The sequence below is a fragment of the Poecile atricapillus genome, chromosome 3 (genome assembly GCF_030490865.1).
Source record: "Poecile atricapillus isolate bPoeAtr1 chromosome 3, bPoeAtr1.hap1, whole genome shotgun sequence".
NCBI classification, from domain to species: Eukaryota; Metazoa; Chordata; class Aves; order Passeriformes; family Paridae; genus Poecile; species Poecile atricapillus.
This window is the reverse complement of record NC_081251.1, coordinates 14,554,469-14,582,241: the sequence shown is the minus strand read 5'-3', so window position 1 is coordinate 14,582,241 and position 27,773 is coordinate 14,554,469. Positions and strand designations below refer to the sequence as shown.

Below are 27,773 nucleotides of genomic sequence, written 5' to 3'. Positions count from 1 at the left end.
TAACAAAACTTAACAGCACTTAGCAGTACTTAATAGATACTGAAGCTAAACAATTTAGCAATAGATTCATATAGAGTTTACTATATCACAGCTTACTTACAGGCCTGACTTACTACAAATTTAAACTATATAAGAATCTAGGAGAACATTCCTAGCACATTTACTATGTCATATTCACACTCACAAGTGTTATGACCCACTGCAGAAAGTTCTTGCTAATAGATCCAGGTACTTGCTAATAGATCCTTTGGGGAGGATTAGAATGAAATGACACTGAGTGATCAGTGCTTGTAAATATACATTTGTAGGGTTTATTGTAGAACAATTAGGTTGCAGAGGAAAATAGGTGTGTAGCCATTTCCATTTTGGTTGTTATTATCTGTGGTAATGTTAACAACATGAAAGCATTGCAGTATGAAAGCACAACCACCTCACCCAAGGACATGTACAGGGGCAAAGAAAGGACAAAGAGAGGACAAGATTGTGAAGATCTCAACACCCATAGGCCCTGTGATGAGACTTGGTTGTTCCACAGTCTTGGTCAAAGTGGTGATTCCAGGCTGGATCCTTTGGGTGGTGAGGGAAGTCCTGAAGAAGTGCTGGGGAAAAACCCCTGTGACAATCTGCAGAACACAACATTTCTGGAGTTTATGTTCACTCAGGTTCAGGTGGGAATGCCCAGGTATCTTCCCTGGATGTGCGAGTTTCACACTGGATGGGGTAATGTTGTGGATCATGGGACATTTTGGGAGTCCTTGACATCATCTAAGACAACACTGCTGCCCACAATACCGGCAGCTGAGTCAATTATGGCCCATCAGCAGAGATGAACACCCTCAGGCCACATGTCAATGTCCCAGTACTTTCCTGGGGGGAGAAGGGCCACTGAATGCATGCTACAACCCAGTGGTTTGTGCAAGGGAGAGCACCTTAGCATAAGAGGAAGCACCATCCCATCTCCATAGGACCTGTCTCCTGTCTTGCTCATAGCACACCATCCACCCTAGGTCTTACCAGATCAGAGAATAACCAATGCAAAACCTCACCTCCAAATCAGGCTTTAGGAAAGCACACTGGCATCTTCACAATTGGGCAATATTTTAAGTCATTATCCCTTAAAACTTCATTCTCTCACAGCATGCACACAAATATGAAGAGTCTGTTGCAGGGATATGCGTGTGAAAAATTCCCCTCAAGTTCAGGGAAGTACTCGGATGTCTTTCCATCTTCTCAATGGTTGAGCCTTGAGGATTTGGTGTATCAGCCCAGGATCTGTCACTGTTCGGGAATCCTGAGTATAGCAAACTTGAGAGTACACCCTCCCAAGAGGGAGATGTTGGCCCCAACCTACTGTAGTGCAGGACAGCTCCAAGGGTCTCACTTTGGACTGGTGTTTATAGGATCACAAGAGAGTTGGCTTTAGTCACTGTAGTTTTCCATCCTGGCCACAATTCAGGTCAGTAACTTTCTTTGAAAGTTTGATAGCAAAAATATTATTCCATGTAGGTTGTTCAGGCAACAAAAGTAAGTTTCCAAGGCTGTTCAATAAAACACAGGAGCTTGTTAGCAAAAGCTTCTGGCAGGAGAGCTCAAGAGGAGCTCAGCCAGCTGCTGTTTGTCAAGGCTGAGGCCTAATGAACATTTTTGTGGTCACACTCTGTCCAGGGTGGGGGGCACACACCCTCACAGTGGCCTAATATAAGTCAATAAAAGAGTAAAAGAGTTGTGATGTGCTGAGCTTGGATCTTTGAATTTGCTGTTACAGCTTCTAGGATTGTCTTCTATAACCCCATCCCTTAATCCAGAGGCAATTGCGAACACCAGTTCATTCATGGTTTACATGGTGAGAAGCTTCTATCAGTCCACGTCCGCTTGGTGGGTGTCTGGAGATCCCAGCTCCCGGCCCTCAGATCACCCACTGTCTGCCTGCAGGGAAGGAAGGAACCAGGAGCCATACATGGACAGAGCCAGGCTGCCCTTTCACTGCAAACATCATTACATTTCCTTCGAAACACAGACCATGCTTTTCGACAAACCAGTATCCCAGTCCTTCAGGAAACATCTATAAACAGTGAGAATCCCCATTGAGATTTATATAACCTACACAACCAAGCGTAGTTTATATAATTTTAGCTTCAATGCACTTCTCACAGGTTACCCCATGCAGGTCAGAAGTGGAACCAAGAATAGATTAATGTTCCAGATACACCTGTCAGCAGTTTCTGAGGTTCCAGCAGGGTGCCATGGACACTCTATGTACCGGGATCATGGAACACAAGGGTTTAGAGCTTGCAGCCAGCCCAAGCACACTGGGAGCACCTCAGGGCTTCACCAGCAGGTGAACTTTGCCACTGACAAGGACAAGCTAAAGTGACTTTTGAAATAAGTGTTTAATTGTGCTTATAAATGAGGGTCTTCACACACACCAAAAAGATTATTAAAAATGAAGAAAATTGCTGGCTCTCAAATGCTTTCCAACAGACAATAATTTGCAGGAATCTTCTCTCTTCTTTAAAAATCACATTATTTAAAACTATAGTTCACATCTGAAAACTCTGGAAAGTGATTTCCCACACCAAATAAGGACTGAACTGGCAACTTGCAGTGCTTTTTCCAGTAAGAATCAGCAAAACCAGGCATTTCATAATTATGGATCCTGGCTGTTGCCATTGCTGATTAATGCATTCAGATGCTTAGCCATTCTTACTGAAGGGAAGAGTATTGGAAACTTTAAATTTATTTGAGTCCTCAAATAGCCAAGAAAGCTTCCTACACATACAAATGTACTGAAAATGGACAGGTAGGAACTCAAAACAAATTATCTCTCAGAAAAAAAAAAAAAATCAAGAATTATTATAGATTCAGAGTAAGGTCCTGTCACATTTACGAGTGAGCTTGTAAGTTCAGCATCACTCAGGAATTTTTCAAGTCCAAACTGACTCTTTTCAGCTAGTTAGTGCACTGAGCTTATACAGTACATTGTTTTCCAGCATCACCAATGAGTAATACTGTATGTAACGAAGTAGTAAAAGCAGTTGATTAATCTTCAAAAGTCCATTTGTTCCACTGAAGGTGCACTATTAAAACAACAGATGTATTTAATAAAATAATAGTATAATTGCCATACTACTGCTTCTTCCATTCCACTGTGACAATTGTGTGGCTAAAAAATGAATTATACTGCTAGAAAATCTGAACAAATGAGTGAGAAAAACAACCACTAGAGATTTGTTCAAAATGAAAAATCCTAGTGTTTCGTTTAAATGAATTGTTCTGCTGTTGAAGACAGACTTCCTTAACATTTTTAAGATGGTTATTTTGTAAAAATATACTTCCTTACTCTACAGATAAGATAGGTGATGACTAAGAGTTAGAAGGTAGGTTTAGATTAAATATAAGGAAGAAATTCTTTGTGGAGGGGCAGTGGAACAGGTTGCCAAGAGAAGCTGTGGCTGCCCTTATTATCTCTGGGAAGTGTTCAGGGCCAGGTTGGATGGGAGGAAATGGTCTCAAGCTGCACCAGGGGAGATTTGGGTTGGATATCAGGAAGAATTTCTTCACTTAAAGTTAATTGTGAAGCACTGGATCGACCAGGCTGCCCAGGGAGGTGGTGGAGTCACCATCCCTGGCGAAGTTCAAGGAACAACTGGATCTAACACTGAGTGCTATGGTCTAGTTGATGTTGTGGTCTTTGGTCAAAGGTTGGAGTTGGTGGTCTTGGAGGTCTTTCCAACTTAAATCTGTGATGTAGGGAAAGGTGTCCCTGCCCAAAGCAGAGGGGTTGGAACTACTGTGATCTTCAAGGTCCCTTGCAACCCTAACCATTCTAGGATTTTATGATCATGTAACAAAAACCCACTCCAACATACAGCATTCAGAATTAGTGTTGGAATTCTTTACACATTTTATGGCAAACATTGTCCTGAGCTGTTGAATTAGTGTGGGGGAATCAATGCTTCTTTTTGGCACAGACCTCCCCAAACCACCAAAAGAGAACAGTGATGTAAAGCATCAAATAGAGTTTGCCATCCGAAAAGAAACCAGTCACTGAAGGAAAAGGACAATGTTCCTGTGCAAAAAATGCTTTCTTAGTTTTAAACCTCACTCCCACCTCCACTGGAGCAGCACCTTCCTCATTTTTACCATGTTTTGTGTATTAGTTGGGCTGTAACTTTGCTTTTATTTTTTATTATGAAAGCTCAGCCTTTAGTTTGAATATTATAGACAGAAAAATAGTATCCTATACTGAAGTCCTGTATTCTGGAGCCAGAAGTTGGCATGACATACACAAAAATTCAAGATTACTTTCTGACACAAGCTTGCACTTGGCATTTTTTCCCCAATTTGCATAGTATACTACTATGCATTTTGCAGAATTAGGGAACCTTGTGGAAAACGGAATTAACTCTCAATCCATATTTAGGTACATTTGTGCTCATCAGTGTCACCTGCACCACGTTATTTGTATTGTAGAACATAGAGCATTTAATTTCACTGCGTCTGTCTAAAACAGCTGGAGAGCTGCTGGCTAGAACATTCGGGGTTAATTAACTTTGATGTTCTCACTTGTCAGTAGATGTATAGTTGTTAATGCTGTGTGATCAGTAAAACAAGGACTTGGACTTCCCATTTAAAACCAAACCTGCTAACCCCACCCCTACAGAAACCTCTGATGTAGAGTTTGATACTGGGATGAAGTGAGCCCAAGCACAGTATTTGTACAGTGACAATTCACTCCTTTAGAAAATCCATTATCCAAATTCCACAGCTTTGTTTTATGGATACAAAAGATGGATAATACAGACGTAGTCCTAAAGTATTTTACATATTTTTGCAAGCTGAACCATAAAGATGTCAACGATACTTGGCTGAAGCTCTGCTGTACGTAAACTCCAGAAACTGGAAGCAACCAGTTTAAGTAGTTATTGATCATTCTACTGAAAATTGCTATGGTACAGTGGCATCACAAGATCCAGACCTAAGTGCTATCTGACAGCACCATGCAAAACAGATTTTAAATTTTCACGTAATTTAAAATGTTTGTAGTTACTCAGTGAATTTCAGCAAACGCAACTCCACACAGACTATTGCCTATTTTTGCAAGCTTATTTTATTTCTTTGCTGTACAAAGGCAGAAATGCAAACCATCTCAATAAATGTACATCAGTAACTACCTAGAAATGATACAAGTATGTACACAAAACTCAATTATTTCACTTCGGTGTTGATACCATAGTTCATGTAGAGCTGGATGCAAACAGCACCTAACACAGTATAAGGCGTAAGTCTCAGGATATTTACATCTTGTTCTTTATAGCAAAGGCTTCCAATACATCAGTTCTTTGTTACACTCTTATTTGACAATCCTGCTTTGTAGTGCAGCCTCAGAACTGAAAAGTGCATTTCTTCATTTTATACATTCTCACACAGATTGTGGACTGTTCCAGAAATAGTTTTCCAACCTTCCTCTTTGGAAGTAATTGATTATCTATGTTTTCTGTCAATAAAAATGACAAGGTAAAAATAGTGTTTTCCCAGAGTTCTATAGGTCACATGCAATTAAGAAAACAAAGCTCCTAAATCCAACTGCAGAAACTGGTGTCTTTTGACTTGGGAAGATAAGCAATCATGTGACAGCACTCAACCAATCCACTGCTGTTTTTTTAAACACTTCGGAACATTTCAGTTTATAAAGTTTGCAGATTCAGGCAGCTTTGGAAAATCCTGGATCTGAAAAGCCCTATAACACAGATATTTACGTTCTGTATTAGATTTTTGTGTTGTAATTAATCTGGCATCTCAAATGGTTTTTTCTCTTCCATCGGTGATCTCACTTTAAAAGGAAAGTAAAAAAGGAATATGATTACTCTAATTGTAGAAAATATAATTCTGAGCTATTCCACAAGCAAAAGAAATAAAAAAATGCCTAGGATGAAAAAGTCAACTCTTCCTTTAACCTATAAAGCAGCACTTCTAAAAATAATTTCTCTTTGTGTTCTGAGCTGCCACATCCTGCAGCATCTTCAGAGGTTCTTCAGAGTCTCTATTCCATCCAATTTTGTTTTAGGAGATTAAAACACTACATCCCCTCTTCTGTCTGTCCTCCCTTAGGGCAGGAATGAGCAACAGCAGTCTCATTTAAACAGCATCATAACTCTCATGGCAACAATCTCAGCCGAGCTGGACTCTGTAGTGCAGCAGCTGAGAGCTGACACACGCTGCTCCATCCATGGAGCAGCTCCCACAGGAAACCAGCAAAGAGCAAAGGAAGGAAAAGGCCAGGGAACAAGAGTGCCGTGCTCTGTGTGCACGTGCCTGACTGTCTGACCTCCTGCTGCTGAGAGGTAACACAACAGCACAGACTTCTCTTCCAGGCGTTTCCTATACTCCCACACATCCTGACCCACAACTATGCTCAGAAAATTATACTTTTTCAACAGTACAGCTTACAACTTTATCAGAATGATATTACAATCTTAACAAAAACTATACGTGGATAAAAATGTGAAAGGAGGACATTACCCTCATGAGGATAATATGATGTCTCAGTTTCATTAGTGACAGTATCCGTATCTTGAAAAGTTTTGGCAGCTGACTTCTCTATTTCCACCTCACATAGATACACATTAATAGGTCCTTTTGTACTCTTCACATGTACTTCTATGTGATCCTATAAAACAGCAACTTGCATATAATCCAAAGAACAAATCTTACACATTTTTTATCTATTTTTACAAATATTCTAAAGACAACAGATTAAGAACATAACAAATACAGAAATAACACAACTATTTAAAATTATGTTACTACTTCAACATAAATTGCAACTATTACATAGATTTGTAGGCCAACTATTACACAGAATTAAGCAAACAAGCTTTCATTTTTGATGAATGTGCACTTAAGTATTTATTCAGTCTTTCTACTGACCTTCAAATACATGACCAAGACTTACTATATGCTTAGGAAAAGTAACAACATTTAAAAACTTGACAAAACAGTTCCGTTAATCAGACCACAAACTGAAGCACATAGCTTTAATGGATGTGGTAAAACAACTAATCCCTATCACTTCTACTGCTTTCCTTCAGCAGACATCACGTTGCAAGACACAGAACAAATAGATCTTAATGCACAATGGAGAAAATATTCTATTCTAATTTACAGCTTTTTAAATTCTGCCTTTTTATTGCTTCAGGAGGTATTTGGAATTGTATCTTTTTCATCTCCACTGATGACAAACAGCTACTTTGACCAGGGAAACTACTGGAGATCTATGCAGTGGGTTAAACTCTTTTGGTTCTACTAATTAATCGCCTTTTCCCAAGATATCCCCACCTTTTTGTCCACACAGCAAGGCAACTTCCATGACTACACAATCGGGAAGATTATCAAAAATGCTCATGCAAAAAATAATATGGAATTAAAGTTCTATTTGTTATCTTAGGCTGCCTTCCAGGATTTGCCCTCAGAGCACTACCAACAGTGGGTTCCCAGTAGACAGGGCCCACTATGCAGCTGCAGCACTGCTGGGTGCAGGGGGCAAAGGTCTGGCTCATCTGTGACACGAGAGCGGAGCCTGTGTTTTGCACTGTGGGGTGAGGACAGGGCGCACACAGCCCCACTCCATGAAAAACCCCTCTAGATTTGATTTACCAGTGACAAAATGTTGTCTTTTCCCAACCATACTGTACACTGCATACTTTATTACAGCTGTTCCATTCTCTCTAGCGAAACCAGGTAACTAAAGCTCAGATACATTTATGGCTTAATAATTTAGGCAAAAAGAAATATACAGCAAGTAAGTTTTTAAGACTATTACCCCTGCAGCACTGTTTAGTGGAACACAACAATGAACTACCTCTATCCACATGACAAAGAAATTGGAAGTCAATTACTTGACTGCTGCTGCAAAAAAATCAAAATTGAGAACTTTTGTTCCTTTAGGAGAAATGTATAAAACTTACATCTTTAGGAACTGGTATTTCCAATTTGGTGTCCTCTGGAGCTTTGATTGCGATCACAATCTGTTCCTGAAATGCCTGAATGCTTCGGATATCTTGGTATGTCACATAAGCTAGTGTATACATTGGTCAAGGATTCTGTAAAGTAATTTGCTAATGGGCAGAAGCAAAGAGTGTGATGTCAAGATATGTTGAAGCAGAATACCAACTTCAGAAAATTGATCAACCATTTAGTAGAGGTTAGTATTAGCTTTCTAAAATAAAGTATCAGTTAATGGCAGAAAAATACTTTTCTGTATTTCTAGGAAGGAAAAAAAGCTTTTAAAAATCTATTCAATGTTACACAAAAACCCAAACAGTTTTCACAGACGTTGTTGTAAGTCTACAAAGCAGAAGGAGTACTGTTCTTCAGAAACTACATTCTATTTTTAATAGCATGGGAATAATTTCCTGAGACACTATAAAACTATTTTCTTAACCAGTAAGTTGTAAAGAAAATGAGCACATTTTATTTGCACACACACTTTAACATCTTGCCAAACAAGGGAGCTAAATAATATTTTATTGTCAAAGCCAAAATTCAATCTTTATTCCATATATTAAAATAAATCTTTTCTATTGTCAAAACCAATCTGAAAGTCAGAACTGCACTGGAATCTCTTTCAAAAGAGGAGTATTAGGACACAACCAACATGCTTGGTGACAGGCCACTGGGACTACATTCCGAGTCCTCTTTGACATCTCACAAAGCAGCTTGAGCTCACTGGTAGGTCAAGACCTGCCCCTGAGACAACTCAACTGGAGAGAACAGGGTGATGGTCAGGGTACTAAGATTATTGCCCCACTTCATTGTTCTGCAGTAGAAAGGTCACACAAGCAGCACTCCTCTGAGGACAGGCTAGACTGTCCATGATACTGCAAAGCAAGGCACCTGACTGGCATTCTGAAATACAAAGTAATCAAAAAGTTTGCTATTATAAAATTACCAAGCAATAGTGCATACCTGTGGTATCAGCGTACACTTCTTACTAGATGTATGTGCAACCAAACCATGTGTTAAAAAAATGCATGTTGGAAAGAGCTGAAAGGATATTTTGCATTTTCTTTGTCATCTGTTAGTTCAAATATCTGATGAGCACAATTCTTGATTAATTCATCCAAAGCTTCTTCCATGGCTGACAAGTCAGAAAGTTCATCTCTAAGGTTTTGCTGCTCTGGTACTTTTCCAACGACTTGGTCAAGATTGTTACCTCTAGAAGAACATGAAAGTTGTCTAGTATGTTTGAATAAATAAAAGCCTGTTTATCAAACATCAAGTATACCAACAGAAAACAGTAAGGAACTCTGGCATCTTTTATTCTGCTGAAATATGCTTCCATGTACTTCTGCACTCGATACTTTTTAACATATTAGGTAATTCACATAGCATAAGGATACAGAACTTAAAATATTACCTATGAGAAGTTAATATGCTTAAAGATACCCTCAAAGTAATAAACATCACTCAACATATTTGGGATTTACTGTTTCAGAAACTAGAAGTTTCAAACCCAACTCACATCCACTGGATAAGATTCTTAGATCTTTTCTTAATCAAGTCGATTCCATCCAACACATTGGTGATGTCATACACTCTTCGTTTTCGTACTCCAAGTGTTGTTGCTACTTCATTTAAATCAAGGACACCATCTGGAGCTTTTTTGAGAAGAGCCATAAATCTTCGTGTCAAAAGCACCAAGGATGCATCAAATCGAGGCCTTTTGACTTCCACAGTTTCTGTAAAGTTTTGGTAGAATATTTAGAGTAAGCTACTACATAAGGAAGAAGTATTCCTTAAAAAAAAGTTATAGTGATGATGTATAAATGAAGATAAAACTCTGGAAGCACTGCAGTTTTTAATACTGACATTGCAATGGCACCATATAAAGCCTATTAACCACAGATACATTAGTTTGTAATGATTTTATGTAAATAGCAAGCATGCATCCTTGTCCTTTAAACATTCATGACTCCACAGTGCTAGTATGGATATTAATAACTGAGTAACTGCATGTTCTACAGCATGTGAGATTGGATCACTGAACGAATACCAAAGAAACCTTTGGTTAACTACAGATAGTGCTGAGGTGCTGCCAGAGAAACGCAGCTCTATCTCTGCTCCATGTCACTCTTAGAATATTTTTTTACTCTTTTTTTGGTCCAGTTTAACCAACACACCTCCCATGCAAGTATAAGGCACGGTTCAGGAGTCAGCTTGGCTTCAGGACTGTATCAGGCTGGACATGACCAATCTGTTCTGGAACTGAAGAACTTAATATGTAGACAAACTGCACTATTTGGTCTCAGGGCAAAACAACTGGTCATTCCATTGTGTGATTTACTAATGCAACAAAGATCTACAGCTATGACACTCTGGTTTTAGAGATGCCTGTGTTATATGTATCCTTTACCAATGTATTTGCTGAAACAGCAGAAGTCACTAATTAATAATGTGAGGTTATTATTTATGTATGCAAAAAAGTGCTTACTTTTGAGGCACAAAAAAGTCATGTATGCACACTCATTTGATGCTAGTCAATAAAAGATTGTCAAATTCTGCTGCTACTTGTCTTTTCTCCCATAAAGCAAAACAGGTATTTCATCTGATCAACCTGTGTCCCTGAGCAATATTCCGGTCTAATGCTTCAAGAAAAGGTGTGTGTGTAAACAAAGTAGCCTAGACAACATTCTCCTTCAACCATCAGTATTTTACCCAAGATGAATGAGATACACACTTTTACTCATAACATACCACACCCATTCCATGGCTGAGAGTTTGTGGAATCCTTAAAAGCAACTGACAGGTTCAACAACTCAGTTTTAAACTGTGTTACTGTGAAATGTGTGAAACAATTCAACTGGCAAGAAACTAAACAGAAAAAACCCCAACACCCAGAAATTCAGTCGAGTTTATTTCCACATTTATTAACACCAGCTAAAACCAAACATTTTCCAGGACGTTGTTCCAGTTTTCTCTAACTTACCTTTCCCTGTGCATTATTTTCTATATAGCAGTGGGAAGGTATACTTGCAACAAATCTGAAGAGAAAAAAAACTATAAAGAATGTATTGCTTCACATCTGTTAGTCAGTGTTCAGCATTTTTCCTGCTCTGCTGATAGTAAAAACCATTTTTCATTTGTCTACAGCATATACTCACATTGTAGAAAGACATGAAGTACTGCAAGATTAATTTTCACAGAACACATAACAACTTACTTTTCACAAGCCGTGTGTCCTTGTGCACATTCAGGTTGATCATTGGTGCCTGAGGGAATAAAAAGGGGAAAAACCAACTGTCATAAAATGCTATCTACAGGAGGAGCTTCTTCAGAAGAAATCCTCAAATCTACTTTAGATGTTACAGCCATCACAGTTCTGATAACTCAACAGCTATTACTGTGAAAACTGTCACTAGATAGAAGGAATCTTCTATCTAAAGAAGGCTCTTTAATTCCTGCCAGAATTTTTAGTCCTTAATCTCAGCACAACTCACTGTTTAAAACAGGAAACACCACTGAACACGCTAATGCTCAAGCAAGCTGCAACCTCCTCTTGCTTATCTGGTTCAATTCACAGCCATTTCCTTTAAGCTGCCCATCATGTACAGTAGTGAACTATCTAGCCACCTTTTAAAGTTCTTAACTTGCTTGCAAGTGGAAGTTTGGGTTAGATACTCAGAATATGTTTTTTCTCTCAGGGGGTGGTTGGGCACTGAAATAGGCTCCCCAAGGAAGCTGTCACAGCACCAGCCTGCCAGAGTTCAAGAAGCTCCTGGACAAAGCTCTCAGGAACACGGTGTGACTCTTAGGATTTTCCTGTGCTGGGACAGGAGTTGGACTTGATGATCCTTATGGGTCCTTTCCAACTCAGGATATGCTATGACTTTACTGAAGGGCTGCGGTGGCTTAACAAGTTCCCTCGGGAGTTTGTTAACAGCCTTCCTGTACTAGTGGGCCTAAATCAGTAACAGCATTCCAGGGGCAATCTAATACATGTCAAGTAAGGAAAAAGAACCACTTCCCTCAATTTACTGTTCTCCTGCTAAGACAGCCTCATATACCTCAATGTCAGGGCACAGTGCAGGTGCACATTTAGCCCACCATCCATGAGGACCCCCAGGTCCTTTCAACAGGGTGGTCCCCCAGCCTCTAGTACTGCAGGGTAAAGGCTAGGCTTTGACACTTGATTTGCAACTTCCTGGGTTGATGAAGTGTTAGATGGCCCTTTCCTGAAGCCCATAAACCTCACATCCTCCACCTATCAACAGGACAGGCCCTAGGATAGATCCTGACAGGTACCCACCAAAGCTGCTCTATCACTCCTCTCCACAAGTGGCCAGGGGAGAGATGTAACAAGAAGTTTGTGAGTTGAGCTAAGGCCTAGAAGAGATCACTCCCCAAATAACATCACGGGAAAAACAGACTCAACTTGGGAATATTAATTAAATTTATTACCAATAAAATCAGACCAAAATAATGAGAAATAAAATACATCTTAAGAAAACACCTTCCCCCCACCCCTCCCACCTCCCCAAGCTCTACTTCCTCCACACCAGCAGCACGGGGAGATAGGAATGGGAGTTATGTCAATCCATCAAATGTTGTTCCTACTGCTGCTCAGGGAAGAGAGTCCTTTCTTTATGTCAGTGTCAGGTTCCCTTTCACAGAAGACAGCCCCGCATGAACTTCTCCAATGAGTCCATCCCACAGCAACAGTTCATCAACTGCTTCAATGTGCATCACTTTTCCTCAGGGTGCAGTCCTTCAGGCATAGCCTGCTCCAGCGTGGGTCAAGGGTCACAAGTCCTACCAGAAAACCAGCTCCAGCATGGGATCCACTCTCCATGGGTCCACAGGTCCCTGCTAGGAGCCTGCTCCAGCACGCAACATGGGCTTCCCAAAAGTTCACAGCCTCCTTTCAGGCATCCACCTGCTCCAGCCTGAGTCTCTTCCGTGGGCTGCAGGTCGATCTCTACATCCCCATGGTCCTCCATGGGCTGCAGGGGGGAAGCTGCTTCACCTTGGTCTGCACCACAGGCTGCAGAGTCTCTGCTCTGGCACCTGAAGCACCTCCTCCTCCTCTTTTGCCACTCACCTTGGTGTCTGCAGAGTTATTTCTCTCACATATTCTCATTCCACTCTTCTCTGGCTGCAATTACAACTGTATAATAACTTTTTTTCCCTTCTTAAATATGTTATCACAGAGGCACTACTACTATCTCTCGGAATTAACTCTACCTTGGCCAGTGACAGATCCATGCTGAAGCTGTCTGGCATTAGCTCTGTGGGACATGGGGGAAACTTCTGGCAGCTTCTCACAGAAGCCACCCTGCAGCCCCCCACCCACTATCAAAACCTGACCACAAAAACCCAGTAAAGGGTATACAAGACCAAGGTTTCCTTTGTTTGGAAAGGGGGTCCCTGCTCCAGCTGCTGTATGAAGATTAAGTTGTTTTAAGGATCCAAATGTCTTGAGACTCTGCTACGGGAAACCTGGGCTCAATCTGGTGAAGGGACCTTGTCTGTGTGAGTGTGGGGGTGCAGCTGCAAAAGGGCCTTGGTCTCAGCTCAGGTGGTTCATGAGTGACTGACTAGAGTGGCTCCTGCATGGTCACTCAGGGAAATTTCTTTAATAATGTGACTTTTGACACTCCTTGTTAGTTTCAACACTACAACTTTGGCTTTCCAAGCATCATTATCTGCATGTCCAGGCACTTTTATCCTTGTTCTTTAGTCTGTCCTGCATATGTTCTTTTTGCCATGACTATCATGATGAAATGTGTTTCTCCTTACTGATCTCCATCTCTCTTCAGCCCCTCCAGCTTCCAAAGCTGCCTTCCCAAAAATCTCAACTACCACTTGGCAGAATAAGCTGGAGTCCTGAACACTAAGCTGGAATCCAGATTCTGCATTTTGTTACTCATCTTTCTTACTAGTAGGCTAAGGGTCTTGAAGTATCTCACTGTTAAGAAAACTCCCCAGTCTGACCATTCATGAGACTCTCTGGCAGTCACACTTCCAGTGACAGAGGCTGTCACTGCTGGGACCGCAGCCCCTTCATGATGGACAACATCAGTGTGCTATTGGGAGCCCCACGTGATTCTCTACACACCAAACTCATACAGTCAGGCCATTTTTCCTCACTGGTTCAACCCCAGCTTTCTCACTGCAGAGTCTCAAATGTCTCTCCATAAAACAATTTATTCATGGTGCAGCAACACAGAAACAGCCCTAGCTGACACCTCCAAAGTGGGACACACAATAAAGAAACACCTAAATTTTTATACCCTCATAGTCTTCCCAAATAATCCTTGCTCTTCCTCCTGAGTCCTCTGCTCCTGCTGTGTCTCCCCATGTATCTCTTCTTCATCCACCTTGGCAGTGCCACCATTTCTGTGCCCTTTGGTTATACAGAAGGTTGGCAATTCGTGGCTTCTGCTGTGTCCTTCAGTATCCACACACCTGGTCAGTGCCACCGTCTGTCTTCCCACCCTTTGTTATTCCAGGGGTTGGGCAGTTCATGCCCTCTTGGGATACCACCCATCTGCTGCCTGCAAACTGAGCTATCTGCACTAGATGTAACTCATAATTCACACCCACTATTCCACGGCCATCACAGGCAAGGCTGTTAATGACTACCACATCTTTTACCTCCCTGTTTATAAGAAGCTGATTCAAGAAAGTATCGCTCATTGTAAACCCATCTAAATATCTACATAAAGAAGCTATGCCAAACACCATTTGCTTCTTACAATCATCAATTACCCACCTGACAACTCACATGAACTCTTCATGGCTTTAAGAAAATACTTCCAAGTAACATTTAGTCCTACTGACATGATTAATTTTTAAAAAAGTAAAATATTTAAAGAAGACTCACAAAATTTAAAGTATGCACCACCAGGATTAACTAGAAAAATATATTTTTTTTAAGTTGTACTAAATAGCCTTTTTTTGCTCGGTACTTCATAACATTGCTAAACGTAATAGTGGAGCTGCACGTAAGATGATCACAGATGTTAAGCAAATACACTGTAGTCCCCTTTTCTCATACGTAGCTATAGCATTTTTAGCTCGATTAAAAGGCTGTAGGTAACACAGGCAAGAACAACCACTCCTTTTGCCTTCTAGCACCTTTCCCAGGAAGCCCGCCCCAACGCCACGAGGGAGGGAAGCACCCCAAGGCTCCTTTCGGGTACCACGCTGCCTGGCCCGCCGCACCTTTCCCGCGCAGAGACGTAGGACGGGCTTTCGGCCGCCTCCTCACGAGCTCCCGCAGCAGCAGCGCCGTCCCGCCCTCTCCCCGTCCACAGGCAGCGCCTCCCTGTGCCGCCCGCCATGTACCTCACTCACACGCAGCGTGTCCGGCTGCAGCGGCCTTAGGTGCTCCCACTTGTCGCGTCCGGCCATGTCCGCCCGGCCCCTCCTCTTTGCCCCGGCCGGCCCCGAGGCGAGGCGCTGGAGACGGCAGGGCGCCCAGGCAGCCTCACGCCGAGGCTCCGAGCCGCCGCCGGGCGCGGGGCGCCGCGGGGCCGCTCCCGCCCTCGCCGCTGCCCGTCATGGCCGCCGCTCCCGCGCGCGCCTGAGGCGGCCGCTGGGGCGGGACCTGCGCACGCGCCCTCCCCCCGCCGCCTGAGCGCGCGCGCCTTCTCCCTCTGTTACCCATCGGCCCCCGCGGCGCCTTCCCGCCTTGCCTGGCTTCTCCCGGCTTCTCCCGCCTTCTCCTGCCCCCTCCTGCTCCCCGGGATAGCCCCCGCAGCTCCGAGTGCCGGCAGGAATGCGCCGAATTAACTCCTTGCGTCCCCTCCCATCGGCCTGGCAGTCCGGCCGAGGAAACGGTCTGCTCGGCCCCGTCCTCGCCTTTGCGAGAAGCGGGAGCGCACTGAGCACTGCAGCGGCCAGCGTGGGTTAAGGGGAGGAATCACAGAATATGCTGTGTTGGAAGGGACCCATATGGATCATCAAGTCCAGCTCCTGGCTCTGCGCAGGGCACCTCAGGAGTCACACCATGTGCCTTAGAATGTTGTCCAAATGTTTCTTAAGCTCTGTGAGGCTGGTGCTGTGACCACTTCCCTGGGTAGCCTGTTCCAGTGCCCAGCCACCCTCTGGGTGAAGAACTAATACCCAACCAGGTTTCTGCCCTGACAGAACTCCATTCCCTCGGTTCCTGTCCCTGGTCACCAGAGAGGGGCGTGTGTCCCTCCTGTCCCCCTCACGAGGAAGCTGGAACTGCAGTGAGCCTCCCCTCAGTCTCCTCCAGGCTGACCAAGGCAGCTGACCTCAGCCGCTCCTCACACGGCTTGCCCTCAAGACGGTCCTCACTGCTTACTGTGAAGAGGGAGATGGTTCTTTCGTCCAGGTAACAGCATGAGCAAGGAGAGAGCATTCTGTCTGAACATTGCCATGCAAGTAGGTTTGAGAGTAATTAGTATTGATTCCCTGCCAAATTACCTTTTTTGTCATTGCTTGCTAGTACGAGGCAGCCAAAGCCGTGTGTGTCGCTCACGGGAGACACAGATAGAATGCCCATGTCAAGAATGAATTAATTACAAGAGGTTTGTGAGTGAAGGGCAAAGTGTATTCCTCTAGGGCCAGACAGGGACTATCAAATGTGGCATGTCCAAGCTAATCCTTTTACCATGTCCATTTACCTTGCAGCAATGTCCTTTCCCAAGTCCCAGTTCCTTTGCTCCTGCCCTTTCCTCCATGCTTCTGATAACATTTTACAAGCGCTGACGCCTTGCTCATTTGCCAACCTCACGTAGACTCAAAATTTCCAATTGTGTAGATAACTTCCGTTTGTCAGACAAAAACATTTCTTTAAAACATAGCTCCTTGTTAGATAGCCTATCTGTTGCTTGATTGCTCTTTATGGCAATTAACTCTTCCACAGCAGGTAAGTCTGTCATGGAGTTCTTTTGCTTAAAGAATTATGAATTATTTTGCATCCCCCCCACACTTAAGGTAAAATTTCTAGTCACTTTCCTGATTTCATCAGACATGTAAAACTGCCAATCTGGTTTAAGGTCTTCAAAGCCATGAAGAACTTTTTTCATATTCTAATATGGTCAGACCAAACATGTCAACTAATACTCTATTATCTTGGAAAAAATACTGAGTTAATTTTCATTTACTGTGTTTCATAGCTCTTCCAGTTAGACATTCCTTTAGAGTAGCTTATGGTATCACTAATGATATATCAGATGCCTTGATAGTGGATGGAATTTTCCTCATAGCAACCAATTTTCAATCAACTCCTTGCATGGTAATAATTCACCTATGAATTATTTCTACATGAGAAATGTAGAACTAATATGAATTGTTCTCGTGCTTTAATGATTCAACATGCATAAAAGGGAAAAATATATTACATCTCCTCAAAGGCAAGATGTCTATTTCAAGAGATTTGGAGTTGTGCATTTAAATATGGCATGCAAATGCTGGTGGTCAGTATTGCAAGGTGAGGTTAGACTGCTGCAGGTGCAGGTTTTCCTGTCATGGAAGGGACACATGATTACACCAAAATGTAAAAATGCTTGTTTTTGTGTGTGCAACATAACAATTGCTAACTTTTCTGTGGTGGTGTATGTAGTTCCATGAGGAATGACTATTTCTCGATCTTCTTTGTTTTCTAGAAGATGTATTTTATCATTGCAATTGTAGATTGTATAAATCCACTGTGATAAAGCAGGGTTTTTTCCACCTGGAACAGCAAAATGGTTTGGAGTAGATGTCTAGGGCCAATGTTAGTTTGAGGTGATGTAAGGCATGTGCCAAGCAGTATTAAAGTCGTTGAATAGGAATTGGTGGCTGTTGGCTGGTCAGATACTAGAAGGAGGCTAACAATTCATAATTTGAGGATTAGGATACATGAATTCCTGTATTAACCCATGTGGAAAACATTGCATCAACATTTAACTAAGCTGTTCTAACCAGTCATAAGATCAAATCCTGTTGTTCTTTGCTTCTCTGTCCTTGCCTGCTGATGTATCTTATGGAGTGCAGAAGAGCCCCACATGGATTCAGATTCAGGAGAAGTTTTCTATATTTACATGAGAATTAAAAAGACATTATTCTTTTAAATGAAAATTGGATTTTGAAGTAACTCTAAAGTAACTTTTGAAGTAACTTGACTATCAGGAGTTTTTGCTCTGGCTTTCTGCTGATAAAGAGCTTTATTCTAGTATGTTATTATTTACATTTTACAAAGCTGATAATTAAACATCACACATTCTTTATTAGAATCATCCTTTAGATGAAAATGTAAATTATACCACATTTACTGTTATCTTAGTGCATATTAAAATGACTAATATGCAAATGTAAATGACTTTTAATACCTCCTTTAATTGTACAAAAGACATTAATTGTACAAAACATGATTCTGAAAATAAAAGATTTTGTTTTTTATCTGAAGTCGGTTTCTTTTTCATTACAGTGATTCTTAATGTGCCACTAGGGGGCAATAATTCATTTCCTAAATCAGATCTTTTACCGTCAAAACCAGCCAGAATAGTGGATTCACTATTAACATTTTTAAATGACTGTATGTGAAAGTCAAAACATAAGTTTCTTAAAAATGCTTCTTAAATTAATAGTGTAATTTAATATTTTACCGTGCACTACTTAGGCGTGTAGGTTTTACTTTTATTCTGAGCAGCTGAAATTTGACTGCTTTGTAAAAGTTTTTACTGGTGAACTTCACTAAGCACTGAAATGGTGAAAGATTTATATCTCATGCAGTATGGGATTTTTTTTTTGCCATTGTAATATTCGAGATTTGTTTTAATCACATTATTTTCCCATTCTTTTACCTTTTGCTGCACTAATATACTATTAGTACTTATTAGCCTATATACGTGATCTTGAAATTGGAAATATACCCGTTAAAAGATACCTTTATGTCCTTATATGTTTATTTTTATCTCTGTGTACATAGTGGTTACAACATCCTGTAGTTAAAGCCAAACCCGCCTTCAGTAAAACTCTACAATTCTGTATCAAATGCAATCTTTCCTTTCATGACAATAATCTTGTAACTGGATCTTACATTAAGTGCACATGTATTGCTGAACAGATGAGCCAGAGGAAATGTATTCCCGCAAAAGTACAAAATCATGAAAGATAGAAATAGCTGTAAATATCTATTTGAACTATATGGGACTGTAGAGTTATCCATATTTTTGTATATTAGTATGTCAGTCTGTGTCAAACTTCCAGGCCTCCTTAAGGTCCTCACCACTGCCAACCATTAGGCATAAAGCTATAAATTTTTATGCTGTAAAATGTAATGATTTAAGTCTGTTTCTGTCAAATAGTAGAATCTTTCTTGATGCTTCGGTATCTCAGATTTCTCAGCTTAATCTGCCTGAAAAAAAATTCTTCCTGTATACATGGCAAATAGTCATCCTTTAATCTAAGAAGGCAGATCTCCTATTTCTTCACTTTTTTGTGTATGAGGAAGGTTGAGTCAGTTAATCAGATCGGAGCAGCACAGTGCTAAAAGCATTCATTTTTGTAATGTCTTGAATGACACTTATAAGTCAGGTATGTGTTATCACATTGGAGATACAGGGCTCAGTTCATGATATCAACTGAAGCTCCTGCTTCTTCTACCTGTATTTCAGAAAAGAAATTATATAGATGGAAAAAGGACCCTTAAGGTGATATTAGGGTCACGTAAATAGCAAGTACTTGCTGTATATGAACACTGGTGTCTTACTGAGAAGGCTCAGTGAATATTGTGTTCTTAGGAAGGTTTTGAAATTTGGCAGTAAGCCATCTGCTGTTGTCTGACAGAGCCTGAGGGTTTCTAGGCAAATGTCTTTACAGAGCCTGCTGGAATTTTTCATCCATGCTGAGGAGTTTATCAACAGAAGATTCCTGTTTCAAAAGGTCATTATTATATTTTTTGTTTGTATCTTTTCTGTGGCGGAGGAGGTGTAAAATTCCCTTATGTATTTAATTTTGACAACTTAAAATGTGTGGAAAAGTTGAAGAATGTCCTCATAATGTGGTTGTCTTTATAGCCTGAGTTTAAAAGTATCCTTGAAGTTAGTGTGTTGGCTTGTTTTGTTTTTTGTACTTTTGTTTTTGTTTTTTAAATTTATTTTTTATTTAATTTTATCTTATAATGCAAAAAAGTGTTACACAGTGCATACATGAAATTAGAGTAGCTTGCTGTTATGTGTGCACTGAGATTTATGATTTAGTACATTCATTAGTGGTGGGATTGTCAAGATGCATAAAAGTCATTCAAGCGTAACATGGAAGTACGTTGGCCACTTCCATCCTTTCCTTCAGTTTCTCACTCTCTAGTAGCAGTGAGAACTTGAAATGGATGAGAAATGTTGGGGCACCTGTTTGTGCTGAGGAAAGGTGTAGGAGAAAGATTCTGGGAAAGTGGATTACCTGCCACTGGGAGGCAAGCTGTAAGCAGATGCTGGAAAAACAGAAACCACTGGAAAAACTCAGGTACTTGTTTCCATTTTTGAGGCATCTGCATTCTGCCATGCTCTGCTAGTCCAGCTCCAGTGCTTCCATGTGTTGCTGCTGAAGATGAATAGATCACACGGACACAGATCGAGGTGTGGTGAGAAGAAGAGAGAGTTTATTTTTCCCTCCAGGATTTATAGGCTCCTGACCACAGCCAGGGATTAGATGATCAGGATAACACTTTCTCACTGCACTGGCCATGAGAGATGTCCATCACAAGACGTGTGACAGAAAGAATGTACACATATCTATGTTTACAGTTACTGTCCTGGGAAAGTCTTTAGAAAACTATGTTAGCAAGCTCAGAAGCTGAGTTTTCAGGGCGACATCCATGTGTTACCATCAGGGAGTAACACCCCTTGTGAACAGGTACCAGGCCTCCAGCAAGACGAGATCACCTCCAGCCCCAGGGGATTCAAGCTAAGCAGACTTTTCTGCCTCTCTTCTTATCCTTCCCTTCCTCTCACATTTCCAGCACAAGCAAAATAGAAGGTAGCTATTACCACTGAATAGTAATACCATTGTTTTACCATTACTCATTCTTTTACCACTGGTGAATGGCAAAATGCAGTTTTGCCTACAACACTGAGGAACCTTAAATTCAGAGAGTCATTTAGGTTGGAAAAGACTTCTAAGATCGTCAAGTCAAACCATTAACCCAGCACTGCCAAGTCCACCACTAAAACATGTCCCTGTGTGCCACATTGGGACATTTTATAAAAACCTCCAGGAATGGCGACTTAACCACTTTCCTGGGCAGTCTGTTCCAAAGCTTGACAACCCTTTTGGTGAAGAAGTTTCCCCTAATATTCAATCTAAACCTCCTCTGGTGCCACTTGAGGCTGTTTCCTCTCATTGTATCTCTTATTGCTTGGAAAAAGAGACCAACAGCCCCTTCATTACAACCTCCTTACAGGTGGTTGTGGGGAATGATAAGGTCTTCTTGAACCTCCTTTTCTTCAGCTTGAGTTGGTTCTGATCAGAAGGCAAATTCTAATAAATAGTAATAAATTATTAATTGTAAATGACAATTTATATAATTACAGGAAAGCAAAAGTGATCAGTTTTTACATTCTACAACAGTGAGTTCTCTAATTTTAACTTGTTAGAAAAAATGAAGTAAATTTGTTTCAAGTATGTTCCCTAATCATGTCATTTGGTACTCTAGTTCCTGTTTTATGGGAAACTGGAAAAATTTCTTTTCATTGCACTTTTTCCATATTAGATATTTATCAATTCAGTTACCAGTTTTTCAATTTGAAGACTCCTAATCTATGTAATCTATTTTCTGTGGGAGTTATTTCAAATCTCTAGTCACTCTTGTACATTTCTTTTCTTTTCTGTTCTGCTGTAGCCTTTTCAAATGTGACATTTGAAAGGAATAACACTGTAACCTGAAAGGGGAAAAATAATAAAGGGCAAAAGGAATTTTTTTCCCCAACATGAGAACAATAAAGCTGTCAATCAGATTGTTCAGAAATGTTGTGTAGTCTTCATGGCTGGAAGTTTCCAAGACACAACTGGATAAAGCCCTAAGTAACCTCACTGCATATCTGACTTGTCTTTGACTGTGAGAGTGGGTTGGACACAGCTAGTGGTCCCTTCAAAGAGGGTACCTATGATCCCATGATCAGATATCCAGTCACGGTACAAGAAGTCTGAAGTGTAGACTTAATGCAATGTCAAACAAATATTTTCTTCTATATTCTCTATTCTTTTCCTAAAACATTGTGTGTGCCTTTTCGACAACTGGTGAACTTTGAGCTGTTTTGAGAAAACTGTCTGTGGTGCTCATAACCCTCTTTACTAAGTGGGTAGGAGTCCATTGTTACGCATGTAGCTGGCAGCTGCAGCCAGAGCAGAGAAAAAAGCATTGAGGGATGGTATTGTGAAGTGTGGCTTTGGGAGCAACATCCCTCCATTATCTCTGTGCCAAGTTACTTCCCTGAATTTGGACAAAAGCAGATAGTATGGAGAAAGTATATTTGGGGTTGTCTGGTTCTGTGGCTGCTGCTGTTGGCTGAAGCAGTGGCAAAAATGTTTGTTCAAAGAGAGAGAGTTTGCTGCAAGGGAAAAGGACCATGCCACTGGCATGTCCATTGTACTTGGAATGCTCCTGCACTAGAGAGACTGAACAGAGCTGGACCCAACTTTAGTTCCCTGACCATTCTTCTCCCGCTCTCTGGATAGGTGACTCTTCTGGCTAGCTTTTGTTCTTCCACTAATCTCCAAATCTCTGTCGAGTACCCATACCGTCAGCATCTTGGCTCCAAGTGCCCCTGTGGATTGTTAGAGCCACATGGCAGGTATTTTTTTGCACATCTGTTGTTTTTCATTTATTGGTACTTAATTGAACCTGTCTTTTTAATAATTCACTGCTATGAGATATGCCTGCAACATTTCACTGTCTATATTTGTGTATCCTGAATAGGTTTGTGTCACTTCAGTGTTCTGTGCTGTACAAGGTATCAAGCTTCATTAAAGCCATGTTCACCTCATCAGTCAGCCATTGGTGTCCACTCTTATATACCACTCTTCTACTACTGGAGTTGGTTTAAAGTATATGTATAGGTCTTAATTTTATAGCTGGTAGTTCAGGTGCTTTGTATTTTGTGTAAAAAACCTCTGGTCCTTGTGATACATTACTTCCAAATGATCTGTTCATTCTAAATGGTCTTTGCTGACCATCAGAAAGTACTGACCTTCAGAAATTGTGCTGACAAATGTGACATCTCTGGAGTGTTCTAAAAAAAGCATCTAGATTATTTTATAGTGATATTTGAGCACCAAAATAGATAGCAATCTGATTCTCTCTCCTTGTTTTAACTTTTTTTATTTTTTAAGTTTACCTGTTCTTAAAACAAAACCTCTGACTTGGTACAGCTTAGGAGTGGAATGGTTTGGTGACCATACATCACTGCAAGAGCCAGAAAGAAGCATCTCGAGGCCTCCAGAGGGAGATCCTGTCCACTTAAATAAGGTGTGTAACCTTAAGCAGTCAGGATCTTTTAGAAGTCTTCAGCATCTCTTACTTACCTCTCTCCACAGTCTCTGTAAAAAACATAAACACTTTATTATAAGGACTGTTTTATCATGTGTCTAAAATTAAGTCCTTAAGAAAAACATGCTGTTTAGCTGTAATTATATGTGACTTTTGGGAGCCACGTAGTGGTCACCTGAAAGTGCTTCTAATCACCATAACTGCTCAAAGTGAAAAAAGACCCCTTGAACACATTTGTCATTCAAGCTAAAAAGTCAGAGGACTTGTGCTGGTGTTTTCTGTGATCTTAAAAGGGTTATTTCATAGCTCATAATCTTAAAGAATGTTACTGGTTACTTTTTCCCTTTCATTGTCCATTGCATCCTCAGAGTATGCTGGTATTTAACTGTGGATTTGCAGGGGAAAAGTTTGGAAGCTTCTTTACAAAAAAAGCTATTTAGAATAAAGCTTGAGAAACAAAGACCATAAACAATAGGTAAGCTGGATTTGGGAGACAACTAGCTCTTTTCTTTATCTGTATAGATCTCTTAAACTAATCTCCAAGTGGCAGGCTTTGGCTTCTGTGACTTTTTTTTTTTTTAAAAAAAATCCACACAGATAAACTCCCAAAGTTTCCAATTTCTCCAAAAGACTTCCACTTTCCCTTTATATCCCCGGTCTTCCCTGTTCATTTTCTGTTTTATAATTCTTTTTTTTTACCCCGGGGCTGCTGAAATTTTCTGCACTCTAGATCCCGGAGCTGACTAAGGCACGTCTGCTTGGGAAGATACCATATTCCGTGGGAAGCAGGGGTGAGGATGCCTGGGCGGAGAGGAAAAGGCGGGGGAAGGGTGAGGGGCTGTATTCTTGACCTTAGGTAGCTGGTGCTGAGAGGTAGCGCATTGTGTGGGAGCACAGGGAGAGCTGGAGCTCGTGGATGGGAAGGAGGGAGCAAGGAGGAGGGAGGAGGAAGCTGGGACAGCGAGGGGGGAGGAGGAGGAGAGAGCAGTATCTCTATCTTTCTTTGCAGACCACGCTGCTAAACAGCGAGGGGAGGCTCATGCTTCCCTAATATCCATCACTCCCTGCTTCCAGCGTGGTCGCAGACAGAGCAACAAAGAGGGTCTCAGAGGTAAGAGCCATGCAACTTGCAAAGCTGTGGCTTCTGCCAAAATAAGGGGAAGCGGCAGCAACAATAGGGAGAGAAGATGACCAGCACCTGGGGATGCTTCGAGACGGCAGGGGGGCTCCTGAAGGTTAGGGAAGTGTGAGTCCCAGCAGCAAGAGTAGCGGGGTATGAGGGGAGCAGAGCAGGTCCGAGGGGATGGGGATCGGGACAGCAGCCGGCAATACTGAGCTGCGGGCACTTTGTGTCCCAGCTGCCTGTGTGGGAAGGGGAGAGAATGAGGGAGCAGCACAACTGATACGTTGATAAATGGGACTTAACAAAGGATAGGAATACTTTATTTACCCCAAATATGGTTTTGGAGTGAACAGAACCGTGAAAAGAATTCAATACTTTGTCCGTGTTAGAAGAAAACAAAACACAGAAAACCCCCAAAGTTAAAGTTTGAATATTGTTTTGACTTTTTTTTTTTTTTTTTTTTTTTACTTGAAAGTTTAATTTTTCATTTTAGGACAATGTTTTAGATCAAAAATGCAGTTAATAGCAACAACAACAAAAAAAGACTACGTTCCCTAAATAATGTGTTTTTTAAAGTCAAACAAAATAGGCTGTTTGACAATTATTTTAAGAAAATACTTGTTATACCAAAGCAAGGTATAGGGTTTGCCCTGAGAAATACTGTTTCATTTCATTTAGGAAAAAAACAAACCACAATTTTATACTGTATTTTCATCCACTCAGACTAAAAAGCAACAAACTGATTAGGTGTATTTATAAAGTGAAGTGTTTATTTTCAGTTGTGGATATTGGGAGCTTAAATGAAGGAGACAGAAACTATAGCATCTCTACATTGCAAAAACTGATGTTTTCTTTTTGCTTGTGCTTTGTCTCATTTACTTTACTCTTTGAGGTATGGGCTACATTGATCTAATACTTCATAGGTCTTTCTGAAATTATTAATTAATAAAAGTTATACTGTCAGTGTTTGTTGTTAAACATGTAGAACTACCTACAGAGAAAATGAACAATGGTTTCTATGTCTTATGAATGAGACTCTAGGACATAGTGATTTTTAAAAAAAATTTTTAATTTTTTTTTTTCTATGAAACATACAGTCATTCTCTGAAGCTGGAAATTTTGGAATATATCTGCTTAATTGGATGTTTGTTTGTTTTCATCTCAACATTAGATAACTAAAATAGCTGTAGGGAGTTGAGTTGATATGTGAGGGAGGAAATTGGAACCACCTCTCTGGTGCACTGGAAACTTGGAGGTGGTAGAACTAGGTTTGATTTGCTTTTTTGTCTGTGTAAAATTACTGGTACAAGTGAACATCAGATCAACATCAGGGTCTGTACTGGACTACATTGCCTCATTTCTCTTATAAATGAGAGAAAAACCATATCACAGCAATGGGATTTCTCTTCCAGCAGTTTTTATAATGATCTTAATTGCTATTTCAGGGCTTATTCCAGTTATATTATTATTTTCAGAATATAAATAACAGTCTGACATTGCTCACCATGTCTGGTGTGGTAGTTGTCACCTCTAGCTTTGACATTTAGTTAAGTTAGTAGCCAATCAGGGTTTTTATTAAAAGAGAAAAAAGAAAAGAACTTGCTTTCCTGTCAGCCCACCCCCTTGCTTATACAACTAGTTTGGCTTTGTTTGATGTTTAATTGTTTTTGGTTTTTTTTTTTTTTATTCTATCGTTTGATTTGCTGACTTCAGGAACAACTATTATATTTTTGAAATCTCTTGTTCTGTTGTTCTGTTAAACAGCTGAATGTACAGCTGTTTAAGAAAATACTGAATTAATTGAGGCCTTAAAAATTATCTTTGGTTTCCTTAGAAAACCTTAATGTACTATGTACAAAATAATATTTTTATTTTTACTTTCTTTTTGTTTTTTGACTACAGTTTAGTTTTGATTTTCTGTGGCTTCTGTTGAAGAAATTGCATGTTCTTGCTTTGGAAAGTTTTAGCTGTGTTAGATGCATAAAGAAACAGTAATAAAAGAAGCATAACACAAATCTACCATTGCAGGTAAATTTCGTTTGAAGCTAACATTCTTTTCTACTTAGACAATAGTTAGCTATTGTTCTCTTAAAACAACTTCCCATGAATTGTATTGTTCTTGAAGTTTATAAGGGCTGGATGCAAAGCTCCCTTGAAGTCAGGAAGAGACATTCCATAGACTTCAAATGGCTTTGGATCAGGCCTGACACATGAGATTAGCTCCTGACAGAAGATGTAATAAGCACAAGCCCAGGAAGGAATGATTTAGGGATGGAATTTCACTCAGGCTGTGATCATCTTTGTGTTGTGAATATCTCTTAGAAACAATGCTTTTATTTTCTGTTAGAAGTGTTTGTATTCCTTGGTATTGGGAATATAGGGGTTTTTTCTCACTTATGCCTCAAGTCTATTGTGTCTGTATTTAAGTATCTTGTTAGGGTAGTCTGGATACAATAGCTCTGAATCTCTCAGATGAGATTTCTTGTTGCTTAATAAAACTATGCATAATATGCACAAAATTAAGGAAAGAGTTTTCTAATGTGAAATAGCAAGTTAGAAACAATTGTTTGAATTCTGTTTTTCCTTCTTAAACCAAAAGAATATACTCTGTGTAAGAAATTGCTGGCTTTCACAGTTTCTCTTTTAATAAAACAACACCTGTCCGCAAAACCCAGAAGAGACTGCTGTATAAAATGTGAAAGCTGGCAAAGTCAGACATTTGCAATTTTTCTGCATTTGAAGCTTATGGAACTTGCACACTGTAAAAGTAACCATGAGAAAAACAGTATAGTTTTGTATAACAAAATAAAAGGAGGGGATTTTACAGCAGAGTTAAGTAAAGCAAAATTTGGATTAGCAAATTGAAACTTTCAAAGGTGATTCTTACTAATAAATAAAAGCCTGTGAAACTCCCAGACCCTCTAGTGATGCTGGGCATAGTTATCTTTAGGGGAAAATGGCCTTTGGTTCTTATTGATCGTGTTTTTTCTAATAAATACAAAGCCTGCAAAGTGAATGATAAGTGATCTCTTACTCCTTTTCTTTTCCCTTTCATACAAAATAAAGCATTTATTTACTCTCAGCTGAGATCAGGCACAGCCAGGGATTTATTTTATGTGAATGAAAGCTACATGAGGGGCATAAAAGACT

The 27,773-nt window shown here is 40.4% G+C and overlaps 1 protein-coding gene across 2 annotated transcripts; it reads right to left on the bottom strand.

The window, feature by feature from the left end:
* Window positions 1-5,092: 5,092 nt before the first annotated feature.
* E2F6 (E2F transcription factor 6) lies at window positions 5,093-15,603 on the bottom strand. Of its 2 annotated transcripts, none has more exons than XM_058835126.1 (7): window positions 15,349-15,603; window positions 11,222-11,270; window positions 9,524-9,740; window positions 9,058-9,216; window positions 7,968-8,082; window positions 6,523-6,670; window positions 5,093-5,833 (listed from the first exon to the last, which is right to left on the bottom strand). In XM_058835126.1, the coding sequence occupies exons 1-7, from the start codon at window positions 15,412-15,414 to the stop codon at window positions 5,787-5,789; spliced, it is 801 nt and encodes a 266-aa protein (XP_058691109.1). In that variant the 5' UTR covers window positions 15,415-15,603; the 3' UTR covers window positions 5,093-5,786. The 2 variants fall into 2 exon arrangements, with proteins under 2 accessions (XP_058691109.1, XP_058691110.1); XM_058835127.1 differs by having other exon boundaries at window positions 15,358-15,603.
* Window positions 15,604-27,773: the final 12,170 nt, after the last annotated feature.

What these genes read in the sequence shown, in the direction of transcription:
- E2F6 (XM_058835126.1), bottom strand. Translation starts at nt 15,414, where the DNA reads ATGGCCGGACGCGACAAGTGGGAGCACCTAAGGCCGCTGCAGCCGGAC. An exon ending in GGACACACGGCTTGTGAAAA is followed by an intron (nt 9,741 to 11,221) that starts GTAAGTTGTTAT and finishes AAAACTTTACAG; the next exon opens with AAACTGTGGAAGTCAAAAGG. An exon ending in GATGACAAAGAAAATGCAAA is followed by an intron (nt 8,083 to 9,057) that starts ATATCCTTTCAG and finishes ACCAATGTATAC; the next exon opens with ACTAGCTTATGTGACATACC.